This window comes from Rousettus aegyptiacus, unplaced genomic scaffold (genome assembly GCF_014176215.1).
Source record: "Rousettus aegyptiacus isolate mRouAeg1 unplaced genomic scaffold, mRouAeg1.p scaffold_m13_p_1, whole genome shotgun sequence".
NCBI classification, from domain to species: domain Eukaryota; kingdom Metazoa; phylum Chordata; class Mammalia; order Chiroptera; family Pteropodidae; genus Rousettus; species Rousettus aegyptiacus.
In genome coordinates this window covers 165479555-165503300 of record NW_023416284.1, presented here as the reverse complement: position 1 = coordinate 165503300, position 23746 = coordinate 165479555, and the positions used below count along the sequence as shown (strand labels likewise).

The following is a 23746-nucleotide window of genomic DNA, read 5'->3' as shown; positions in this document are numbered from 1 at the left end:
GGATGGGCAAGACTGATGAACGTGTGGATACCGCAAGGCTCACCGTATTCTCCTGCCTTTGTCGTAACTGTAAAGTCAAGTCACTCAGCATTTGACTGAGAGTTGCTCGCACAGCAGTGTTTATACTACGCTGGTGACAGCTACATATGTATGTCTCAGTGCACACCTGGTAAAGAAATAAGAGCAACACACACGCTCTGTAGATATCAGTTCATTACCAACATGCTTTGGGATTAATTGGAAAGGATGTTAAATCCTTCTTAAAAAGAAAGTCAGCCTGATTTGGACTAGTTATCAATGAGTCCTACAAATATTTAAAACCCCTGAGAAGTTGCTTTTAAGTATGTAGGAAAAGAAGTATCTCCCTAAAGGTTATCACTCTCTGAAGTTTATTCTTCTGAGCATCATAGAATACAAACTGGTGATTTTCATATGTGCCAAATACCACTATCTAAAATAAATCCAGGTGGCTGGAAATTAATCAGAAAAAGCTCCCCTCTGTGGCATAATAGGAACAGACTGATTAACTCATGAGTTATGAAGAGTAGGGAAAGGGTTAGTGAAACCTTTTCTCCTGTTTTATAAAGATGTTTGACCTTGGATTAACTCTCTCTCGCTATGTTCTTCTTGAAACTTGATAAAGGTGGATGTCAGTTGTGTTACTAGGCAGCATGGCTGATAGTAAAATGTCCATCAGCCATGATTGCTAAGCTGCATCTTAATTGTGGAAACTATGAATTAACCATAAAAACCTGGCCACCTTTATCTCTCCATAAAGTATATTATCTTTTCCATTTTACCAAGCACATTTCGACCCACGAAAAGAAAAAGAAGGGATTGAATGTACCTACTTTTTCTAGGAATACGCCAAGATTATCTACAATGAAAATACAGGGTTCTCATCTAAATGGAAAATTTTATTTGATGATTGATAACTGAGATAGGAGAGGGACTAAATGTTAACCTTTGTTGCTGCTACTGCTTAAGCTAGAGTTTTCTGCCAAGCCTCACTATAATAACCTTTTTGGTAAAATTAATGAGGTAAAAGTAAATATTTTTTAACAGTTTAATTTATCTCCTATGGTATGTTTAATATTCCAAATGAGTATTTAAAACTCAAAAGTATATTTGGAAATTGGCTTAGATTAATTCATTTTATTTGGGGGGAAAAAAAAGCAAGTTCCAAAATATTTATTTTTCAAACTGCCATTTAGGACATATTCACTTAAATTCATCTTCTCAAATGATCATAGATTATAGTGTACTTGGAGGTACAATTTAAACATACTTAGAAAAAAGGAGTTTTAATCCTGAAAGGCCTTCACTTTTGCATGTGATAAAATGATTTAAAGCCTCAAAAATACATCTCAATGGGTGCGCTGTCTCACTTTGATGAAACCAAATTCTCTACAGTGTAATTAGGGACTCTAGTACTTACTTCAGAATGTAAGTTTTCTTTAAATCTTACATTCTCCCAAGAAATCTTAATAACCATTGATCTTTCAGATCTCTAAGCTTAAATTTCAGGAGGAATTTGAAGTCTTAGAGGTATTAAAGATGAAAGAGTAGCCATTTGAGAGCGAAACTGCACATGTTAATATAAACACAATTCTGTTGAATACTCATATCCGCTATAAAACCTTTCTTTAAAAATTATATCAGTCACTTTTGACCCATGAAAGAAAGCACACAGGAGGTACTAGATTTTAAGTAACAAAAATGGTGCTTTATACAGACAACAACTTTCCAAATAACAGATGTATTTCTTTGATTTTTAATGTTACTACTGTTTTTAGTGCTTATAGGTGTAACAGTGGAAATGACTTATTTCAGGAGACATTTTATAAAGGGAAAAGATAAGCATGTTTACTTTTTTTTTAAGGATCAATCTAAGAAGCTTATTCTGCCAAAGTTAGGAGTATAAATACTTCATTTGACTAAAAGATATTTTTTATATGTAAAAATCAGCAGGTATCTGATAATACTGCTATCTTTAGGCACCCAGAAAGAAATGCTTTTCAGCTATCTTGACATCTTCTAAAGAAAAGTTTCTTACACTTTCGGTAGTAATACTAAATCAGTAAAATGATAAGGCTCACAGAACTAGGGTTTCTATGATAAATCTGATCACTATATTGAAGGCCAATGATTTTTCACTTTGTAAATGTTTTTCTTTTTTTCGACTTTGGAGCAGTGCTAAAATGAGCGCATTGAATCAGAGAAGTTAAGAGAATACCAAGTCCAAATGCAGGCTGAGTTTCTGGCAAAGGGCTCATCAATTTCTTCTTTTTGTATCTCCAATGTCACTTCTACTTCCCATGCCCTTTGCTTTCGTAGAGTAGAATTGATACTGAAAGAGCCTCAGTCCTACACCTCTACCAGAGGTCCAAAGGACCAAGTCAAATACCTTGTGAAAAGTTACAGGTCCCTGATCGCCAGGGAACACACGAAGACACAGGGCAGTGAGGAGTGTCGTAATGGACATTTTAATCATTTCATGCATTTGTGGACATCCAGCTTTACGGCATGCTAAACACAACTGAGAGCGAAAACATAAATTGTTAGTGCAACAAAATAAACCCCAACAGTAGAAGGAAAAACAACAATAAAAACACAAGTCTGCAAGCCATACATAGCAATAGAAGTTTTATATCGTTTAGTAAGTAGACTGATAAATAACAGTACTAGGTTGAACCCAGGGTGGAATCACTATTATTAAATATGAAGCAGCAGAGTGGACTATAGCGGATAATTCAATATTGGCCAAAGTGGTACATTTTAAAGACATTTCTACAGTAGAAATTTGTTTAGCTTTGCAAAATACATGACCTTCACTTTGTTGAAATGCGCATTTACCTTCTCTTTCCTATCTGAACAGGGTTAGTGTCACAGCTCTGTCAAAACAGTGCGTGCTGAGTAATGAGTTCCAGAAAGAGAAGAGCTGGCATGCTTCCAATTGGAAAATTTTTATGGAGATAAAAAATAGAAAGGATCAGAAATTAAGCTATCAGAAAGCAGAAAAGCTGCCTTTTATATAGGGAAGACTGAATGCTTGTTGATCACATTAGAACCAAACAAAATTTTGACTAACACTACAAGTCTAAACTGTGTTGAATCATGATGACAGCTCAGAAGCCAGGCTAGTTCCAGGTGAACAGCAGGGACAGGTGGGTATGTGACAGGAAGTGCCTCATCAAATGGGTCCTGTTGATACACACACACATGCACACACACGGGGTGACCTGAAGTTGTTTCATTATTTCTAAGAAATATGTGTATAAGTAAGTCTGATCATCATGCCTAGGTAGGAAAATCTGCTGGTTTTTCTTTGGATCCAACTTAAAAGTAAAATTCTTAAAGTGCTCAGGAATACATGGACAACTCTGACTGTCACTTCCTTCTTCCTCTTCCATATTCTTTTTGGCTTCACTGACATATTAAGACACCTCAACCCACCAATTTCTGTACCTTCTCAGGCAGAGCCTTTTGCTTGGTCTACACAGGACCTACCGAACTCTAGCTTCTGTCCTATGAACTAGCTTAAATGAAGTAAGAGGATCTTTGCATTGTTCTATGTGTCTTCCATTTCCAAATAAGTTCTTCAAGAGGCAGGCAAGTCAGAGGTTGAAAGGGAGGATGGAAATTCCTTGCAAAAGGACTGGTTTGCTCAAAGTCCATCTGGAAGTAGGTAGCCAAAGAACAGGCTCCTCAGGGGAGTCAAACAAGAGACAGTAAAAATACTGGCCCACAAAGAAGAAATGAAAGGGTTTCCATAAGGAAAAGTGGAGAAAGACGCTCCTTAGAATGGGATTTCCTTACTATGGTGGCCTTGGCTGGTAAGAGACAATGGTCTGGGTTCCTTTGTCCACTTTTCTTGACTGGATATGAGTTTACTTCTCCCAATCTACAGAGAACATAACAGATGAGATGCTTCCGAGACAAATGGATCAGGTCATCTGTATACTTTTCTTCTGGATTATATCTGGAGACTATCTGGCCCTTAATTGTACATTATTTTATTTGAGGTATGTCTCAGAAACGATGCACCATATTAGAATAAAATAAAAGTAAGAGTGACCATTTCAAGCATTATGAGTCAGCTCAATTAAAAAAAAAAACTTTAGTGACATCTAGAATTAATAATTTGGAATCTTTGATGCCAGGTCTTGAGCCTCAATGCTTTTTAAGTTCCCTGGAGTAATAAGTGGAATTAAATTCCAGATACTTTGATGGTAACAAAATGCTCAGAAAAGATAAACTGAGTATCAATATGTAAAAATACCCAAGAAAGCGGCATATGCCTAATGGTCACTTGAATCTGTGATCACAAAAAAAGTGAGATTCATCAATACTTCTGCTTCACATGTAAAACACGATACAACCATTATCTAACTAAATGTCTCGGTAAAAGTCTAAGGTGGGTAAGACTCCTAAGAATGTCAGTGGGTTGCCAGTATTATTGTGGCAAGAATTCTACTGATGTTTCCTAAAATGGAGGTTACCAGGAAGCAATACGGCATAGTGGTCCACAGTATATATCTGACGTTATCAAAGTCTGGATTTCAATGTCTAGCTATAGAAACTTGGGCAAATTAACCTCTCTTTCCTTGGGGTTCTTTATCTAGCTAGGTTAACGTAAAAGTGAAAAGAGAATGTATGTAAAATGCTACTTACTGACATGCCCTAGGGACTTAGCTGCTAGTAGCTACTATTATTAACCAGTGCTTTGGAATTGAGGGATGGATGGATAGATGAAAGAGGGAGGTCTCTGAAAATAGAAAACTGAAAGATTAAAACAATGGTCTTTGAGACAGACTTTGCTTGAACTGGACAGCATGCTACAGATCAAAGACTAGAAAATTTCTCATGAGTCAATAAGATCAAACCAGAAAATACACATTTATGAACCGGGCTTTTACACTATGGGAAAATCCCATAATGGACCCTCAGCAGGCATGAGACTATGGCCCAAGTCTTTCTAATGGAACGGTATCATTAACCATCTTCAAATTAGCTTCACAGAGTTAGAGTTTTTGGCTATGGCACCCACCTCTTCCTTAAAACCAAGACCAGAGCAATTTTTATTCTTATAGCTTTTCCTATATTAAAATAACTAACTTTGGAAAATTTGACATATCTAATAAATTTGGGTGTCATAGAAATTGAAATCTTGGGCCAAGCTATCGACCAATGAAGAGAAAAATTATCTATCCATATGGAGTTTTAGTAATGATAATCCGTAAGCTTGAACAGAAAGAAAACATGTTGGATATTTCCTAATTGTCCATTTCTAAATTTGGTGATATTTCTTATTCCTCCTGCATCATGGAAGATCCTGTACTGAAAAACTTCCATTACAGTAGTTTAAGCAAGTTAACTTAGACACACAAATGAAGGCTACCTACCCTCTTATTTACATTTTAAATGCTTAATGATCCTTTTATAGTTTTAGCAGTACCTTAGGGAAATAGCCTCATTTTTCATACTTAAGTACACATCCCATTTCCTGATCAACAGGTTTCAAGGTAAGCACTATTCTTGAGTAACAGTCAATGTAGACCAGAATATGAAAGAAGAGAATGTCTGGATTCTTTCCCAACATGTTAGCGGCAGTTTTAAATGGTCCAAGGTGTTTTTATAAATTGTTTCTCTAGCTATATCAAAAGTGACAATAGGAGAAAAAGTCTGTTTTTTTTTTTTTTAAGTTAAAGATTTATCTTTATAAAAAAGTTCAGATACAACCAAGAAAGCCTCCTGGAGCTAAATGGTAGTTTTAGGCTGAAATGTCCTCCTTTAGAAATAGAGATGAAGATTCTTGAAGGCTAAATTAGCATGAGGAAAGCCCTTGAGAGCCTGCAAAATCATCGGGCTCCAACAAGTCTACAGAATTCTATTTTTTTTTTTTTGTGGTAGTATAACTCTCTTGTAGTTCATTCTTTTTGGTGATGAAAAAGCATTTCTTAGGTGCTTTCTATGGAGAATAAGGCTGTAAGCTACTTTGCAAATCTAAAGAACTATTAAGATGAAGGTCTCTAAGAAAGATGTTTATTCTTCTCTTGTCTATTTGTAGTAAACAATTTCAGGTGATTCTATTATCCTTTCTGAAATTACCTATACCTTATTCACTTAATAATCTAATATTTACAACTGCTGACCCATATGCTTATATTTATAATAAAAATTGTTGCTATGCTTTTCATATAAATATATCTACTTCATGCTTGTCTTATGCCAGATTACATAAATATGAATTGGGGGTGGGGGGCGTTTTCCCTTTTTTAAAGACTGACACTGTTTTATTGGTGAAAACACATATACTCGGAAGGAACAGTGGGAGGGCTCTTTAGCACATTCAACTGTTAAAGCCTTTAAGAAATAGATTTGCCCTATATCAAGCACTGATAAATGGGAAGGAGAAACTGTGGAGATGATCTGGCAGAAGATGTAAGTCAAGGGAACAGAAAATGCAAAGCTTGTCCTTATTAGGGGGTCACCACTTAGAGGATGCGCTGCAGAGTGGGTCTCAGTACTCTGTGAGGGTGGTTGGATTGATTAGCCATGGCAGAGAGGCATGGCAGCTCTCGCCTGGGTTTTAGGTCTATAAACAAAGAACATTATCTTTAGAGCTCATTTTAATGAAATTGTATCAATATTCACTTGTGGCAGTGCTTCTCAAACTTTAATACATATGAATCATATGGGGGACCTTATTACAAGGCAGATTCTTATTCATCGGTCAGGGCTAAGGCCTGGGGTGCTGCATTTCTCACGAGCTCCCAGGTGCTGCCCATGCTGCTGGTGGGTGGACCACACTGGAGGTTTTAGAGCACAGAGCTCATTTCAACAAGGTTTTATGACAAAGCTTGGCTGGAAGAAACAGTAACTATCAGAGTAGTTATTCTCAACTTGATTTCTACAGTAGAATCAGTAGGAGGAATTTTATAACATTTGTATGCTCAAGTCCCTCCCAAACTAAAATCTCAGAATTTCTGGGGCAACCCTAGGTATCTTTTTTTTTTTTTTTTTCTCTAATAAATCTTTAATGAACGTTTTCTAGTAGAACTGAAGTCATTCCATCGTAACAGTTCACTCAAGCTAGGTATCTTATTTTTGTTTTCACTTCCTAGATGATTCCAATATACAGCCTTTGATGAGAACCACTGACTTAAAAGCAAGGTCTCCAAAGCTTTGTGATTCTAAGTACCCCACATGTGAGACAGCTTATTTCGGGAGCGTAAAGAGGAAAGGCAAAGTTTAATCAAGGAACTACTGAAAACAGTCAACTTTATAATGGAACCTCTGCACCTTTTTACAGCCTGTCTCTTGTTCTGGTTTTTAATCATTCTTACTAGTGAACTGATACACTACTACTTTCTTAATTAAAAAAAAAAAAAAGATACATTGTAAAGATAAAAGGCAAGTTTAGTTTAACTTCACCATTGTTTCTGCAGGGTTTGGGATGAGGAAAGGGGTTATGACCATTGACACAGGGGCAGCGTGAGGGCCACATGAGTGAGCTCCCATAACCAAGTTGATGACAGCATGTGACACAGTGGAGAGACCGGAAACGCAGTCATTCCCACCAGTCTTGCGTCCTGATTCTACCACTTCCTACCTGTGTGACCGGGAAAACTGGTGAACCTTTCTCTGTGTCAGTTTCCTCATCTGCAAAATATGGATAATAACATTTCCTGCTTCATAGTATTGTTATGTGGATTATGTGATTTAATATAGGTAAAGTTCTTAGAACAGTACCTGGCAGAGAGTAAGTGCTAAATACAGATTACGTATAGCTATCTAACATTGTCTTTGAGTGTATATCCCTTCCAGCATTGACTCTAAGAGGCAATGGCCATGGAGAGCCCAGAACTATAGCTATGCCTGGTAGAGCTATGCCAGGCTGCAGCCATGCCTGATGAATTAAGGTCCACTATTCTCAGCAGGAGGAGCACTCTCCAGGGTGTTTCTCTGAGTGGCCTTTTGATCGGTGCTGGACAGAGTGCACCTCTGGGACCAGTAGTGCTCGTCTTGCTCAAGGATCACTCTTGGCCTCTCTCAACAGACTGGCTTTGTGAAACGCCCTGACCCATAGATTTGCCAGACAGAAAAAACTGGATTCTTACTCTTTCGAAGCTGATGTCCATACCAGGTCCACCCTAGCACAGAGGAGACATTCTACAGATCGTCTTTTATCAAAAAAGCACTATGAATGGTGGCTCTTGTGGTCATTACAAAGCAGTGTCCCTACCCATCATACGCTGAAATCTTCCAGTGTGCCAGTTACCTGAATAGAGTGGTGGATCTCAGTGAGGCCCGGGATAACTGGCAGCCTAAATCCTAAGTCCTGTCATGGTCAGGGAGGTGGGAGAATCTCCTCGTGGGCCTGCAGGAGAGGCAGGACCTAAAAACATCTTCTGCGAGCCTGCACACTATAAAGGAAAGGCCCCGCTACCAAACACAGGAGGAAAAGTTTATTTTTAAGATCTTTAGCCAGTCCTTCTGCCTTCAGAGGAAACTAGTCTCAAGTGTTTCATCAGAAACAATAAGTCAAAGCTCACACTGGAAGCAACATGCTTTTCCACGACGGTCTGACCTCTGCTTAATTATCTGCACACTGAGGAATGCTTTTCCAGCTGGCGGATCTCAAAGGGCTGTAGGTGTGACAAAAAGGGGATAAGATGACCCATCCTTTCAGGGTCAAGGCCAGATCGAAGTCATTTAGTGCTCACTTGGACACCATGGTCAATCTGCAGCCTCATCACAACAGCAGCTAACATTGGCTGAGCACTTACTAAGCGGCTGGACCTGCACGAAAAGCTTTTTACACGGATTCTATTTTTCTCGCCTAACTGATGACGCAACCTCACCATGAGATAGGTACTGTCAGCACTGCTTTTACAGAGAACAAGCTCAGCCAGGGAGATATCCCAGGCAACACCGCTGGGAGGTGGCGAAGCCCGATTTACATTTAAATAGCGGGACTCCAGAGTCCCTGCCTTTACCACCACGCTCTCTCTGCGTTTTTATCTTTATTTCGTCAGTCTTGGGCTGGGATTTTCTTCAAAAACAAACAAGTTCAGTTTTTCCTTTACAGATTTTGGTAGAGACCACTGTGTTTGCTGTTTCGTCTGACCTGGACAGGACTCCTAAGTCTTTACTCTGGCTTGCAGATGGCCTCAGTAAATCTCGGGCAGCATTCTGGGGGAAATTACAGGAAAGTGCCCATTAAAAAACTGGCCGTCCTCAGCAGTTCAGGGCTCACACCTGAATCTTTCAGATCCAAAAACTGGTTCCTTGAGGATGACGAAGGCAGCTTGGAATCCCTGGTAGCACCCTACTCCCACAGGGTCCTGCGACAACCTGTTCTCCTCCCAACCTGCCCCTCCACCCCCCCAGCTCCATCTGCACAGGGACCCACTGGGCAGTGACACGCTGCATGACCCTTCTCGTCCTTCACACATAAAAGGACTAACAGGTGTCTTACATGTCAACACTGTTCCTTGCTCTGATCATTTTAACAGCAAGGGGGTGTCTAAAATAGTCAATTTCTGAGAAACAAGTAGCGTGTTGGCTGCCAGGGGCTGAGGAGGGGGAAATGAAGAGAGACTTTTGAGCAGGTATAAAGTTTCAGTTATGCAGAACAAGTAAGTTCTAGAGGTCTGCTCTATAACCTGGTAACTACAGTTAACATTACTGTAGTGTACACCTAAAATTTTGTTAAGAGGGTAGATCTCACTGTAAATATTTTTACCACAATAATAATAATAATAAAGTAAACCTACAAATAATGAAAGAATTCATAGGCAGCTCTTAAATTCCATTTAACAAATACTGATAGCTATTCTATTTTCATGTAGCATAAAATATAATTGTGTTAAAGAAAAATGTTCTTTCTACCTACATAAATACACATTTGACAACTGCTTTATATTGTAGTGAGATGTCAGCTAATTATCAGCTTCCTTCTATTTTGACAGAAACAGAAAAATGTTTCATGGGCTCAAAATTAATTTTCTCTTAATTTTCACCCTTTAATGGCACACACTACTGTAAAATTTCATATATCCGCCAATATAAATACTACCCATGACAATGTCACCTGATGAGATGGTGTAATATGTTAATTAACTTGACTGTGGTGATTATTTCACTATACACATATCAAAACATCCAGTTGCACAGCTTAAACACATACATTTAATTTTCAATTATACCTCAATAATGACGAGAAAAATAATGAAAAAAGAAAACATGCCCAAAGTACTTAGTATCTACTTGGTCCACTCAATAAATGGTAAATCATTATTGTAAAAACAAAAACCCATGAGCACTAATAGGCTTTCTGTTTCTCCGTAATTTTAGAATTTGGAATATCACTGCCTCCTTAAAGTCTGAATGTGCACTTCTGTCAAAACACACAAATCCTCAAGATATTCTTTTCAAGAAATGGAAGGAAAATTATTCTAAGCATATTAAAGTACAGCCTTGGAATGATGATGTTTCCCAAAATCAAAGGCATATGCCAGACAGTCAAGAAGCCAAGTGTTCTGTGGGACAAACTCTTGGGAGTGCTGGGAGGCACTTACTACTCAAGGCTGCGATACAGATGGGAGAGAGAAGGCTTCCCAATGATAGCTGCAAAATGCATTCATCAGGGTTTAAGGAGACGGAGATGGGATTTAATCAATAAACATCTCTCTAAATCTCATACTTGGTTTCTTAAAAACCATTTTTTAAAAAATCCAATGCTTTTGAATTAATCTTTGGAAAAACAGACTAAGAAAGCAACGTGGAGGGCAATACCCAAGTGTGGCAGAGTCGGGAGAACCAGTACTGTTATTTCTTCCATGGTGAAAAGCCTCAAGGTAAGCAAAGCAGAGCATGCAGAGCACACGACTTAGAACGATGGACCACAGAGCCTGCTTCCCACAGATCCGGTGCTTAGTGGAAACTCCCCACAGTCATGATCACAGAGGGGCTCCCCCCACTGCTGGGCTCAGCTCCACCCTCACGTTGATCCCAGAAGGGACAAAGCAGCCGTGAGCAGGCAGCACACACACAAGCAGCAGCCGAGCGCTGGGCAAGCAGAGGGCACTCACCTCTGCGATCTTCAGCACTGCGCTCCCATTCAGGTCAAATGTTGGGGTGTACGTTATGCAGAGTAAAACCTTTACCAACCGGGGGTGAGACAGGAAGGAAGAGAGAAGGGGTTAAAATTTTAGAAAATAATTTTCATTCCACATGCCCTTCGTGCAGTCCTATTTATGACTCCTTTGTTCCTTGCTGATCTACCGTGTTTCGATCCCATGCACTGCTAATTAGTGGCCACACATCATCCAATAAAATAGACAGACAGTTCAAAAAGTAGAGGTTTCTTGCTACCCTTGTCCCCAGGGAAGGACCACAGCAAGACTGGACAGAAATAGCATTCAACAACTCTAGGAGGTCTGTCCAATAGCAATGAAAACCAAATGATCAGGCTCAGTGCTAGGCACTGGGCATGAATTATCTAGATTGATATTTTTAGGAAGTGTTATTTTACTGATAAGAAAACTGATGCTCAGAATAATTAAACAAGCTGTCCAAGGTCACTCAGGCAGTAAGTTGTGGAGCTGAGATTTGAATCCAAGAAATCTGACTCTGTGTTCTGGAGCCACTATGCAATACTGTCTACCTCTTTCTAGACCCAAGCATCGTTGTACTATTCTGTTCCTGTCTCCTTCCCAAATGCACATGGGATTAGAAATTCTTCAATGGACACCTTCCTCTTGCAATTTCCCCCAGAATGCTGCCCGAGACTTATTTATTAGTCCCAGGTTCCCCTTATTCTACAAGATATATAGGTAGCAAGTCGATGACGTTTGCAAGATCTTTAACTACTATTAAACATTTCACTTTCCACTCGTAAAGCTATTAGGAAAGATCAATAAAAGCCTGTGGCATTTTCAGAATTGCTTCTAATTTTGAAGACAAGACACCAGACTCCGCCCCGTCCATGTGGCCGCTGTGCTCACTGGTAATCCGAGACACGCTGAGGTTGCTTCCTGATCCCAAAGCCAACGGCCATGTCCTGCCTGTGGCTTGGCCTGTCAGTGGCAGGCTTCCGAGGATGTGTCTTATCTGGTTCTGCCCAATTCATGAAAAGAGCACTGAAGCCTAGCAAATCTACCAAATACAGGGATATGTACCTAATCAGCACAACCAAAAAGTGCCGTCGTCAGATGGCACGAAGAATCTCTCAGTAGGAGTCACAAGCCAGGCCAGTCCTACCAATAGTCAGTCACTCCTTCAGAGAAAACAAATATGTATGTGATTAAAGAAGGAAAAGGAACTTTTGCCATATTTTGTCACGAGGTTAGGTAAGTTAATTGTGGGTCTGCTCCTCAGTCTTTTGATCCTTAAGATGCCTGATTGCCAAGAGTCAACTCCTGATAAAAATCATCTCAACACCATGCTGGCTGAAGAGAAGGATTATGGGAACAAGGGCCCACGGCTTCGCAAGAAAAGGCTTTCTTCTGCTTAATGACTCTTTTTGGGGTCAGTTTTTGTATGCAAGAAGGGATAAAAGCTGAAGATATCAGCATCACCAGGAACTATTTGGGCTGGAGAGAGGTCCCATCTTCAGACATCTCTGGACCTGGTGGTACCTTTGCCTGAAACCCTCCGTCCTTGGCTCCTCCTGTGCCTGTTCCTCATGCCACTCATTTGGTTGCCTTACTTCAGGTCTCAACTCAGACGTCGCCCCCTCCGATGGGCATGCCGCCCTCTCTGGTCACCTTCTTTAGAATGGCCTCTATCCCATCTCCTTGTTTCATTTACTTTAGAGCATATATCAGCCTCATAAACTGGTTTATTTACTTATTCATAATCTTCCCACTAGACTGCAATATCCACGGAGCACCTGGAAGGTCCTCAAGGCTTTCTCATGTGATGCGTTCTTACTTTGCTTTTTTTGCTACCTCGCACAGCTTCTCTTTCTTGATTTTTTTTTCCTCCCACCATATTTTAAGGCAGGCGGGTAGGAGGTATAAGAAAATGGTTCATGGTGGTGGTGGTGGTGGTCTGTGGAGGCGGGGAGGTGAGTTGGTCCATCTGGGCTCTTGGTTTCTTAAGTATTCACAGTAAAGACTGGTGACTGGCAATTAATTACAGTATGAAAAATAATGAGGGCAAATATTTGAACTGGTTATAGGACTGATGATCGACTTTCTGCTTTCCGTGTGCATTCATACAAGGTGCACAAGAGAAGGTTTGAAAAGAAGTTTTCAAAAACTCAACCCAATTTTCTGTGAGCAAGAGCTGCTTTCCGGCTGCGGTGGCGGGAAGAAGTGGGCGCGGTGCCTGTGGTGAGGTCTTTGTGAAGGGCGTTCGGTTGGTGGTATTTGGTTAGGGGAGGCTCAACTCTCTCTGCCCCAGGGAAGCCAGTAAAGGTATAGGGAGGCCTTGCAGCCCGAGTCTGCGGGAAACAGGATCCCTAAAACCAGCTAACGCTGATAGTGTTCAAAAGATGTTTCAAGAAAGGCTCTCCACACCTAATATCTGGCCACCAATATCCAAAGACTCACCGAGCGATATGCAAAAACTGAGAACAACAAACAATAATGAGTGGACAATGGAGCACGTTAATGAAGGTAGCTGCTTAAGCTCACACAGTTTGCTGTGCTTCCAGCACAGCAGGTTTTAATTACAGGCTGAGAGTGCCCAAGGCCACCCTCCCTCCCCCTCCGTGACTCACAAGATATATAAAGGGCACACGGTGTCTAGCAAGGATGACGCAGCTGACAGAAATGACTTATCAAAAATGATAAATCGAGAAACAATGTGCCCAATGCCTAGCAAGCATTAATTCACTGGATTAAAACACAGACTGGGTGTAGGAAACTTAGGGTGAGAGCAAGTTAATTTAAAGTGTTTGACTTCCACTGATTGCATAATGAGGGGGAAAAGATTTAAATTCACATTCTGAGCACGGGTGGCCTCAAGGAAGACAGGAGCTCCTAAATACTGAAGGCAATTGCATTAAAAATACACACCTCACAGGGCCATGAAAGCATACTGACTACATTATCACTAAACGGCAGACCTTTAGTGATAGGCAGCATCCTGCAATCTAGCCTGCTGGCACTGGCTCTATAAATGAGTTAAGAGGACAGGAAAAACAGGCGCAAAGTCTCTAGGAAATAGGAAAACTCATTACAAAGGCTGCAGAAACCCCAAGCATTAAAAAAACAAAAAACAAAAAAGAACAACAACAACAAAAAAACCCAAAACAAACAAAAACAACAACAACAAAAAAAACCCCTGACTAGCTACTATGTGTGAGAAGCAACCTCTCAATTTAAAATGGGTAAAGAAACCCTGGATAAAAAAAAAAATTAGACTGAAAGAAGTGAAGCTAATTTCTTTTAAGAATTGGCATAAATGATAAGTTTCTGGCAATTTGGATATGCCAAACAGAAGCCGTAAAGTGCTTCCTTTAAGTAAGAAGGATGTACATATTGGAAAAAACATTCTCTCTCTCTCTCTCTCTCTCTCTCTGGTTTTGTACTCTCTGAGGTTTCAGGCATCCACTGGGGGTCTTGGAACATACTCCCCATGTACAAGGGAGTGGGGATAAAGGTATATAATAACTTTGAAGACAAGAAAACATCACGACTTTGGAGAAGAGAAACTTCGTAGATGAGATGATGACATCTGAGCAAAGCACTGATACAAGAGAGAAAGAGGAGGGAAAGGTGTACCAAAGGAAATGTCATGAGTAAAGGCAGGGAGGTGTGAAGGGTGAGGCTAGAGATGACGCCGGAAAGATGGAACTCACAGCACATCAATTTAAATGCCCTAGGTTAAGTGTTCTGCGCACATTTATTTTAGGGCTGGTCAGGCCAACAAATCACAACTAAACCTAGATGTACTTATGCAAATTGGAAATCAGAGTGAACAAGCAGACACTTAATAAAATGTTGATAAAGTTAAAGGCAGAGCCCAGTCATTCCACTGGCAATGAACTGATGGGTACATTTGGCAAAAGGATGCAGGGGATCCCCAAAGTAGAAGGCAATGGTCACACCTGCGTATGTGAAACCTGGGTGTCAGCCTGCCACTGTTCTCCTACCTGCTCCCTAATGTCGATCTGGCTGAAATCTCTTAGACCCCTGCTCCCATTTTCATGTGTTTCACAAAGCTTTATATTAGATATTAATAAAGTAACATACTTTGGGAAACAGTGATATACCTTGTCAAAATGCATAATATAGACGTTACTGCTGCAGATGTGACAATCATAGAATGGGCCAGAAAATACAAAAGGCTTATTCTATAGCATCTATTTAAAGCCATTTCCATATATTAAAATCTGTGTGCCCCTCGCCCCTAGTAGATTTATAGTCTTAGTACTACAGTCTGGGTTTTTGATGCCCACCATGATACAGCACCTTGCTGGACCCCAGGAGGCACGGTGAGTCCTGGCCCAGGCTCAATCCTTCCTGTGCACTGTCCACATGATCTCACAGAGTGTGGGTGGGACTGTGCCCCTATGTGCGCAGTCATCATTGTAAAATGTGTAGACCATGTGGTAAGACTGCCCGGTTGTATGGAAGAAAAGCGTCCTGGGAATCTGAACGTCAGATCCAGGTGGTGTGATTGGCTAAAGGCAGTTTTTGCAACCACATAAGGCAATGATACTAAAGATGACCTAGTGAGGGCAATCAGAATTTACTAAGCCTCCTTTTGGGATGTCCAGGCATCTGGCAAGACCTCAGTGTGGACAGGGAGAAAACCATCCCTATTAACCAGAGCATCTCCCATGAGACTTACAGAACATGCCCTCCACCTGACCAACTAGACTCTGCTGAGAATTTATCTTTGGCATTTAACACATTAAATGGTAACTTGTCTAAGATCTGTGATTCAAATATCTCATTTCTGCCAAGGTCCAAATAAGTCCTGAGCAAGACCATTTCCAGAGTAGAAAAGTGATTCTTGAACTAAGTGGATAGCAATTACATGTCCACTTTACATCTGCCTGTGTTCTGCGTTACTCCAGTTCCCACTCATCTATGTGACAAAGATTTATTGCTAGTGCTAGGTGGTGCGCATACGGCCGTGAACAAAAAAGACGCCCTGATCTCTGCTCTTGCAGGGCTAACATCTGGTTTTGAAGACAGTCATACAACAAGGGATTACAGGAAGTTGTGGTGAGCATTACGACTGGGAAAACCCACTGTACCCTGGGAAAGCTCATGGGAGTCTTGCACACAGTAATAATGCTGTTTTCATCTTTTCATGACACTCTAAATTTAATATGTTATAAATATATAATTAATAAATTAAACACAGGGGAGAAGACAAGGTTCCATTAAGATCAAGTTGATTTGAGGGAGGCAATGTACTTATCTCAGGTCATGTGGGCATGCTGAATGAACAAGGAATTTTTTTCCTCTTTCTTAAACTATTAAAATTAACTTACATACAAGTGGTTCCCAAGGTGATTGTAGTTTCATTTTTTCAAATAACAGATGTTATTTATAAGTCAAACCAAACAAAATAATCTACTAGGGCTCAAAAAGTACCACAAAAATTGAGCAGAGCCCACAGAAAGCCGTGTTGTTCCTGGTACCTAGCAAGGAGCAGACTCTCTTGAAATCCTTAACGCCAGGCACATTTCAAACCCTAGTTCTGGTTCTGGCTGAAACTTTAGCTTTGTTACTTAATGCAAATTTCCTTCTGGCCTCTCATGCATACTGGCTGGAAACCAGAAAATGAAAAGTAATTGTATAATTCCTTTTCTTAAGAAATATTCCGATTTTTTTTTAACTCTGTCAAGTGTGACAAAAACCAGGGATAGAAAATTCAGTGACAAGCACTGAATACTGAGACACCATGTAACTTTCTCTTGGGTGGAGGACACATGCAGCCTTATGGCGTGAACCGCTGTAAGAGTACCCTGGCCACCAACCAGAGATTCTTTCCCCCATGGTCCACGCACAAACAACAAAGCAGGCTGAGTCTTCTAAAGAGAGCAGAATGGCAGAATGTATATTTTTAGAGTGGGAGTGGGGGGTGTTCAGAGGACAGCTTTTTATTTATTTTTAAAATATGGATGCCCAAGATAAGTATTATTTCCATCAAAGTTCCTCAACCTCAATGCTACAGACATTTTGGCTCAAATAATTCTTTTTGTAGGGATTGTCCTGTGCATTGTTGGATGTTTAGCAGCATCTCTGGCCCCTATGCTCTAGATCAGGGGTCCCTGACCTCCAGCCCATGGACTGATACCAGTCCGTGGCCTGTTAGGAACCAGGCTGCAGAGCGGGAGGTGAGCGCTAGCGAAGCATCACCTGTGTCTGCAGCTGCTCCCCAGCTCTGGCATCACCACCTCAGCCCCACCTTAGATCACCAGGCATTAGAGTCTCATAGGAGCACTGATTTCTGGTGCCAAAAAGTTTAGGGATCGCTGCTCCAGATGGCAGTGACACTCTCTCCCTCAGCTGTGATAACCAAAAACGTCTCCAGATATTGCCAAATGTTCTCAGTGGGAAGGAGGGGGATAAAATGGTCCCCAGCTGAGAACTATGGTTTCAGGTCATTTATGTCCCACGTGCCTTGAAGATATTGCTGAGACTCTCTACATTACTTTGCTCCCCAAAGCCTCAGAGCCAGAATCCAGGACTTCTGGAGGGGATGGGGGTGTGGGGGGAGCTGCTTCACTCCACAGATCCTTCGCTGTGCTTCAGGGATCTCAGATTGAAGGTAATAGTAGGTAGCTGACCTACAACCCCAATCTTTATTTTGGCTCAAAGAAAATGAATCGAATTATTTTATCACATGAAACTTCCACCAGTTATGACTTAAAATGGCTTAGCAAGGGCTGCAGTGACAGGTAATTAGAGAAATCACTTTCTGACTCAACTTGCCCAAATTCTGGAAAATGGCTATTCTGAGAGACATCTTTAGACAACAGATTTTGCTAGAGTTCTTGAGTACCCAGTGTGGAAAACACTTTAAATTACTCATTGGTTTACGGTCAAGTCTCAGGTTCTTTTCTGGCCTTTATTAGTTCTCACTAGTAATAAGTTTGATGTTGATATTCATCAGATGTGCCCTTAGCACCTAATTCTAGGAAACACAATACCAGCGATATTAAATATTAAATTATAATGCACTTAGCTTTTCACCTGAACAAATAAATCATTCTTATTCTTATTTTTCTCTAGAAAACCTCTCCGCTGGCAAACTCTCATAACTCTAACTAGAAGCCTCGCAAATCTGTTACTAGAGCCATAATGTCTCCCAAGTTTCAATCTTTAATTTCAGCTCTAAAAATCATAAATAAATATATGCAATTTCATGAAAATCACATCAACCTCAATAAGTCTGTAATAGCATATATAGCCAACACTTCTTCCTGCTCTAAAATTTGTAATTATGCAGCCATTAAAATTGTACTTAAAGGAATAAATACAGCCGTGTGAGATATGCTAGTCTTCTCAAGTTAAGTGAAAAGCAAAAAATAATACATACATAATGACTATTACTGTAAACACATGAATAGATAAGAAGTGAATATACAAAATACGATTAGAAATGAATATACAAAAATCAGTCATAGGGATAGGATTTACAACAAACTTTTTTCTATTTTGGAAAGCCCATAATATTAAACTACTTGTATTTCTTGATTCTTTTAAAATATTATAATTCTTTAATATCTGCCAATGTGAACTCACATTCTCTCTCTCCTAAGCTGGCCCCTTAAGACCCAAGATTCAATCAGAAACTCTGGCTCCAAGTCCTGGGATCATCTTGGATTTTCTTTCCCACCCACTCACCATCTACCTATGTCACTGTCAGTCACCAGCTGCTCCTGTTATCTTTCCACAAATCAGCTCAGTGCAGTCTGCTGCACTCTTCTGCACTCAGCCGCAGGGGACCCTTCTATCGCCATCAATCTGATTTAAGTCCTCGGGACCCCTTGCCTAGGCTCTCACAATAAGTCATTTTGCCAGTGCCTCTGATTTGGTTCTGCTGATTTCCAGACCATCCTGCAAAACCCTTCCCTCTTTCCCTGCACCACCAACATCTAACACCCAGCTCCTCTGGACACGTCACTTCCCTGCTTACCCTGACCAGGTCCTTGAGAATCTGCTTCAACCTCCCCTCCAGCCTCATTGTTCACTATCCTTCACTAATCCCAGTTTACACCCCATGCTTTTCCATCTTTAGGACTTTTCTTCTCCCCCAGGAATGTCCTCCCTCCCAATATGAGTGTCTGAACGCCACAGACCTTGCAAAGTCCAACTCAAATAGTTATCTCCTCCTTAAAATGCTGATCTGCCCAGCTGAATGGAGTTTTTCCTTCTGAATTTTCCCATTTGCTACCTTAAATTATGATAAACATGTATACCTTTATCTCTTTCCTATTAGATTATAAACCCTTGTCTTTAAATGTTCTACTTTAAATCCTACAAAGTTTTATATATTATTATTAATAAAAATATATTCATTGAACAAACCAATGAAAATAAAGTCTAAAACAAATTTAAAAGTTTTCTAGTTTAACTGGTAACAAATTTATTTTCCACCTAATCTCACAGCTGAATTTTTAAGAAGTGAATTTCATCAATATGTCTCAGACAATCACCTTTATTCCTTCCTTCTCTCTTTCCCTCTCAGACTTTCCCCAGAACGATGGCCTCATCTCAGATAGTTGCTACTCATATATACATGAGGCTTTTGATAATTTTATAGTCAGTGCTCATAGATATGACCAATCAGTCCCTGCAAAATAAGTTTTTAAAGGGTTAAAGCCAATTTGATTCTGTATGTATTAAAATATTTCATTACAAAGCTCTTCTAGAACAACCAAATTATACAAATTCTGTCTAGCAGGATGGAACAAAAACTTAATGGTATAGATAAATAATGGGGGTGTATTCTGTAGACTATGGAATCACATTAATGGTTATGATCCTGAATATATCTGGGTGGATAACTGAGATATATCTATTATCAGGATATAGATATAGATAAAGATATAGATATAGATACATACACATATATATGTATATATAAAATACAACATATATAATTTATAAAATTCTCTTAAGCTATAATTCAACAGTAGTACATATGATGAGGTCCTTTTTCAGACATCAGAAATATATATGACAAAATGCGCAGTTTTGTTACAATCAAAGAAAATGAGTGTTATAGGCTGTATGGGGGTGGGGTATAGAGGAAGAGAAAAATTAAGAAACTCATCAAGCAATGGTATTTCTAATGTTATGGTTCTTAATTTGAGTTCAAAAGTATTCATTTTATTAGTATACCACACATATTCTTTTCTAATAATTATAACAAAAATGAAAGCTAATATCAACCCTGTGCCACACATCATTGTCAACACTTCTTTTATACTAACTAAAATATAAAATATGAACCATTATCATCACATTCTACACATCGGAAAATTGAGGCATCGAAAAATCAAGTGACTTTCCTAAGGTCACCAAGCATTCCAGCTCCAGAAGCTGTGGTCTTACCACTCTGCTACCAGATATTCTGAAAAGAAGGTAAAAAGAAATTTTAGAATGATAGGTTCTAATGACTGTCTCACGGGATGGTTATAACGTATCATTCTCCTACCCTTATAGATGCACTTGTCCACTTACAGGTTCCTCAATGAATTCCTGTCTACTGTAAGACATTTCTATTCTCTCATTATGTTTCATTATTTTTCAGAAGCCATTATTATGCACATTGACCTTGTGGTTAACTCAAACACAAGTTTGGAAAGTTTTCTTCTCCACCCACCCCAAACCAAACATCTGAAGACCAGATCAACTCCTACTTTTGCCACAAAGCCTTTCCAGAAAAATATAAAAAGTTAAAAAAGCAATCTGCTACCAACAAGTGTGCAAGCCCAGCCAAGAAATTGAATCATTCCAACTTCGGTTTTCCTATAAAAAGAAGGATCTGATGATGTATGAGGTTACTTCAGTTCTAAAGTACAAATTTACACTGGTCTTTCTCAATTCTGAACTCACACAGATTTTGATCTATAATCACAACTGGTTTCTTGTCTGTCGTTGATCTTGTGGTGCACTGAAAACTACCACATGTGTTTCCTCCTCTCCATTAGTCAATAATTAAATTAACGAGCAATTAGTAAGCCACGCGCCAGATGCTCTGCCAGGCACCAAAGGGATGAAAACAATACTAATAATGTGTAATTAGTTTTCACTTACTACCTAGTGAAATTTTGTAGTCATGCCTGAATCCAGAGTTTAGGACTAACTAGTTGGAGAGAATGTAACGTGCATTTTCCCCAAATTAGCCATTGCAGGTAGTCTGGTAGGTCTCAACTAACCTCACACTCCTGCGAATGTATTGTTATCCCTTCCCTCTGAGAAAAGTGAAGGAAAAAAATAAAAAAAGAGCAGAGGGAATGATGTGCCATGTGCCAGCTGCCTCTGACTGGTGGAAAATATACTAGACTATCATTCTCATATGGTAAGTGATTATGGCAGGCTGCCAGTGATCTCTCAACACTACCCCCTTCTTTTTCAAGACTAGAACTACGGGCACATGACAGCCCAAAATAAAGACTACACTTTCCAACATCACTTGCGATTGAATATTCCCATATGACCAAGTTCTGGCCAATAGGGTGTGAGCAGAAGTGTCCTCCCTCCCCTTCCTCCTTCCAGTTGGATGAAATATAGACATGTTGATTTAGGATGGGGTGCCACAGTGGACAACAAAGTGGAGAAACAAAATCAAAGAAAAAAAGAGTTTCTAATAATGTGGTTTAGCCAGTGCTGACCTAAGTTTATGTATCATTTCGGCTGAAATGAATCCTAACTAAATAGCAATCCTTTCTTCCTTTTTTCCAACCCTATCCTTCTTGCCTGATTCTTTCTTATGCTTTAGATCTTATTTGCTTTAAATGTTACTCCTTAAAAGCAGCCTTCTCTGTCCTCCTCTTCATCGGGCTGTTGTAATACACTTTTAGTTCCCTAGATTTTTCTTTCATTATATTTATCACACTTTATGTGTACTGATGTGTTTCATTGATTTCCATCTCCGTTGCTAGCCTCCGAACAGACAAACATTCTGTTTTTGTTTTAGTTTGGTTTTCTTCATCACAGGATCTTCTGTGTCTAGCATAGTGCCTGGCATACAGGAAAAAATCACATATTTGTAGAATAAGTCATTGAAAAAATTGGAAGGTCTGCCCACTCTATTAGAAACTCTAAAACATCCATGGTAAATGCTGAAGGCCTCTGCCTTTGTACTTGCTTAACAAAAATCATGTTTTAAAACATTTAGCAGAGTTCTCAAATATATTCAAATGGTATGCCATATGAAAATGATTCTTAAGAAATTATTAGATAATGTGAAAATATCTTCATCTCAAGAATTAATGCATAAACTATTTAAAGGAAAATCACACTTCTAAGTTTTCAATGTTTGCTACTTACAATTTTCATTGTCTGTCTAATGAAGTCACACAGAAGGGTAAAGAAGCATGGGAGAGAAACTTAGCAAGAATTTTATCAATGTGTGTACGAAGTAGAAAAAGATTATCATCCTTCAATCAGCAGCGGGAAAAGGGAGGGCTGTTTAAAAACCATTTACTTAGCACATATTTTAGATACTTCCCTGCATTTACTGCATTAATAATATGTTTTAAGCATGGCAGATCAACATCCAGCAATGGTACATTTGAAATTAAACATTTTTCATCAAACATTGGATTTTTCCTTAATAATAGAGATTGCTGCAAATCTTCTAACACGTCTCAGTAGCTTTAGACTAGGAAGGGATTTCTCCTTGTTACGAGAAGTCAAGACAGTTCAGCCATTTCACCCTCAAACTTCACTCATGATCATTCCTTCCATAAAGCAAATGCCCAATATGAACAGCAAAACTAAGGTTCGGTCTATCAAGTCACTCACTTTTGTATTTTCTCTAGGCATCTGGCTGGCATTTGTTATAAAATACAAAAATACCTCAATGGTAAATGACGTTTTCTTTCCTTTCTCCCCACTTACAATCGATCAATTTCTCTCTCACACACACAAACACGTACATCAGAGCCATTAGCCAATTTTATGAAAAAGTAACTTTGACTCTTCATATTTGAATCTATCTAGCTCATGGAACTAGTGAGAAAATACATTGCTGTGGGAAGGTATAGAAAACTCACAGGACTCTGAGTCACTTGTAGTTTTGCCCCTTGAAAGCCTGTGACTTAACTTTTCTGTTCAATTATCTTTAAAATGGGAACAGTAAGGACATCTACCTACATGTCTTTCAGGATGGACTCAGAAGGCAACGTAACCCACTATTTTAGAGTAATGGGTAGGCCCCAGGCTGAATCACAGTTCAAATACAAGCCCTGCTATTTCTAAAGGGGTGTGATCTGAGTATGAATGTCAAGTACTTACCAGAATGTCCGATACATAATAAATGTTAAATAATCAGCCTGTCATTTCTCCTTTGAAAACTGTAGAGCCCTCCGCCAATATTCATTTCTATTACCTAAAGATGCACGTAAAATAAGATGTCCGATAACACAGCCTTGATCAAATGCTTTCTCAGGACCCAGTATCATACATAGCCTTCCTTATCTACAAAGCCAATCCACCCTCCGCAGACAGAATGCTCTCATCTCCTCTAAAGGCAAGCTGTAATTCCCTGCAGTGTTTGAAGACTTAGCTGGCTGTATCAGTTAATAACCTGA

The 23746-nt window shown here is 39.6% G+C and overlaps 1 protein-coding gene across 2 annotated transcripts in view; it reads right to left on the bottom strand.

Annotated features, from left to right (window-relative positions):
- The window catches only part of ARFGEF3 (ARFGEF family member 3), a 145322-nt gene that overhangs the window by 79577 nt on the left and 41999 nt on the right, over positions 1-23746 (bottom strand). Inside the window, exons 5-6 of one of the 2 annotated variants that reach the window (XM_016132679.2) lie at positions 11100-11168; positions 44-166 (exon numbers count right to left, since the gene is read on the bottom strand). In XM_016132679.2, the coding sequence (XP_015988165.2) occupies positions 44-166; positions 11100-11168 (192 nt within the window). The remainder of the gene's footprint in view (positions 1-43; positions 167-11099; positions 11169-23746) is intronic. The other variant, XM_016132680.2, reaches the window with a different exon arrangement.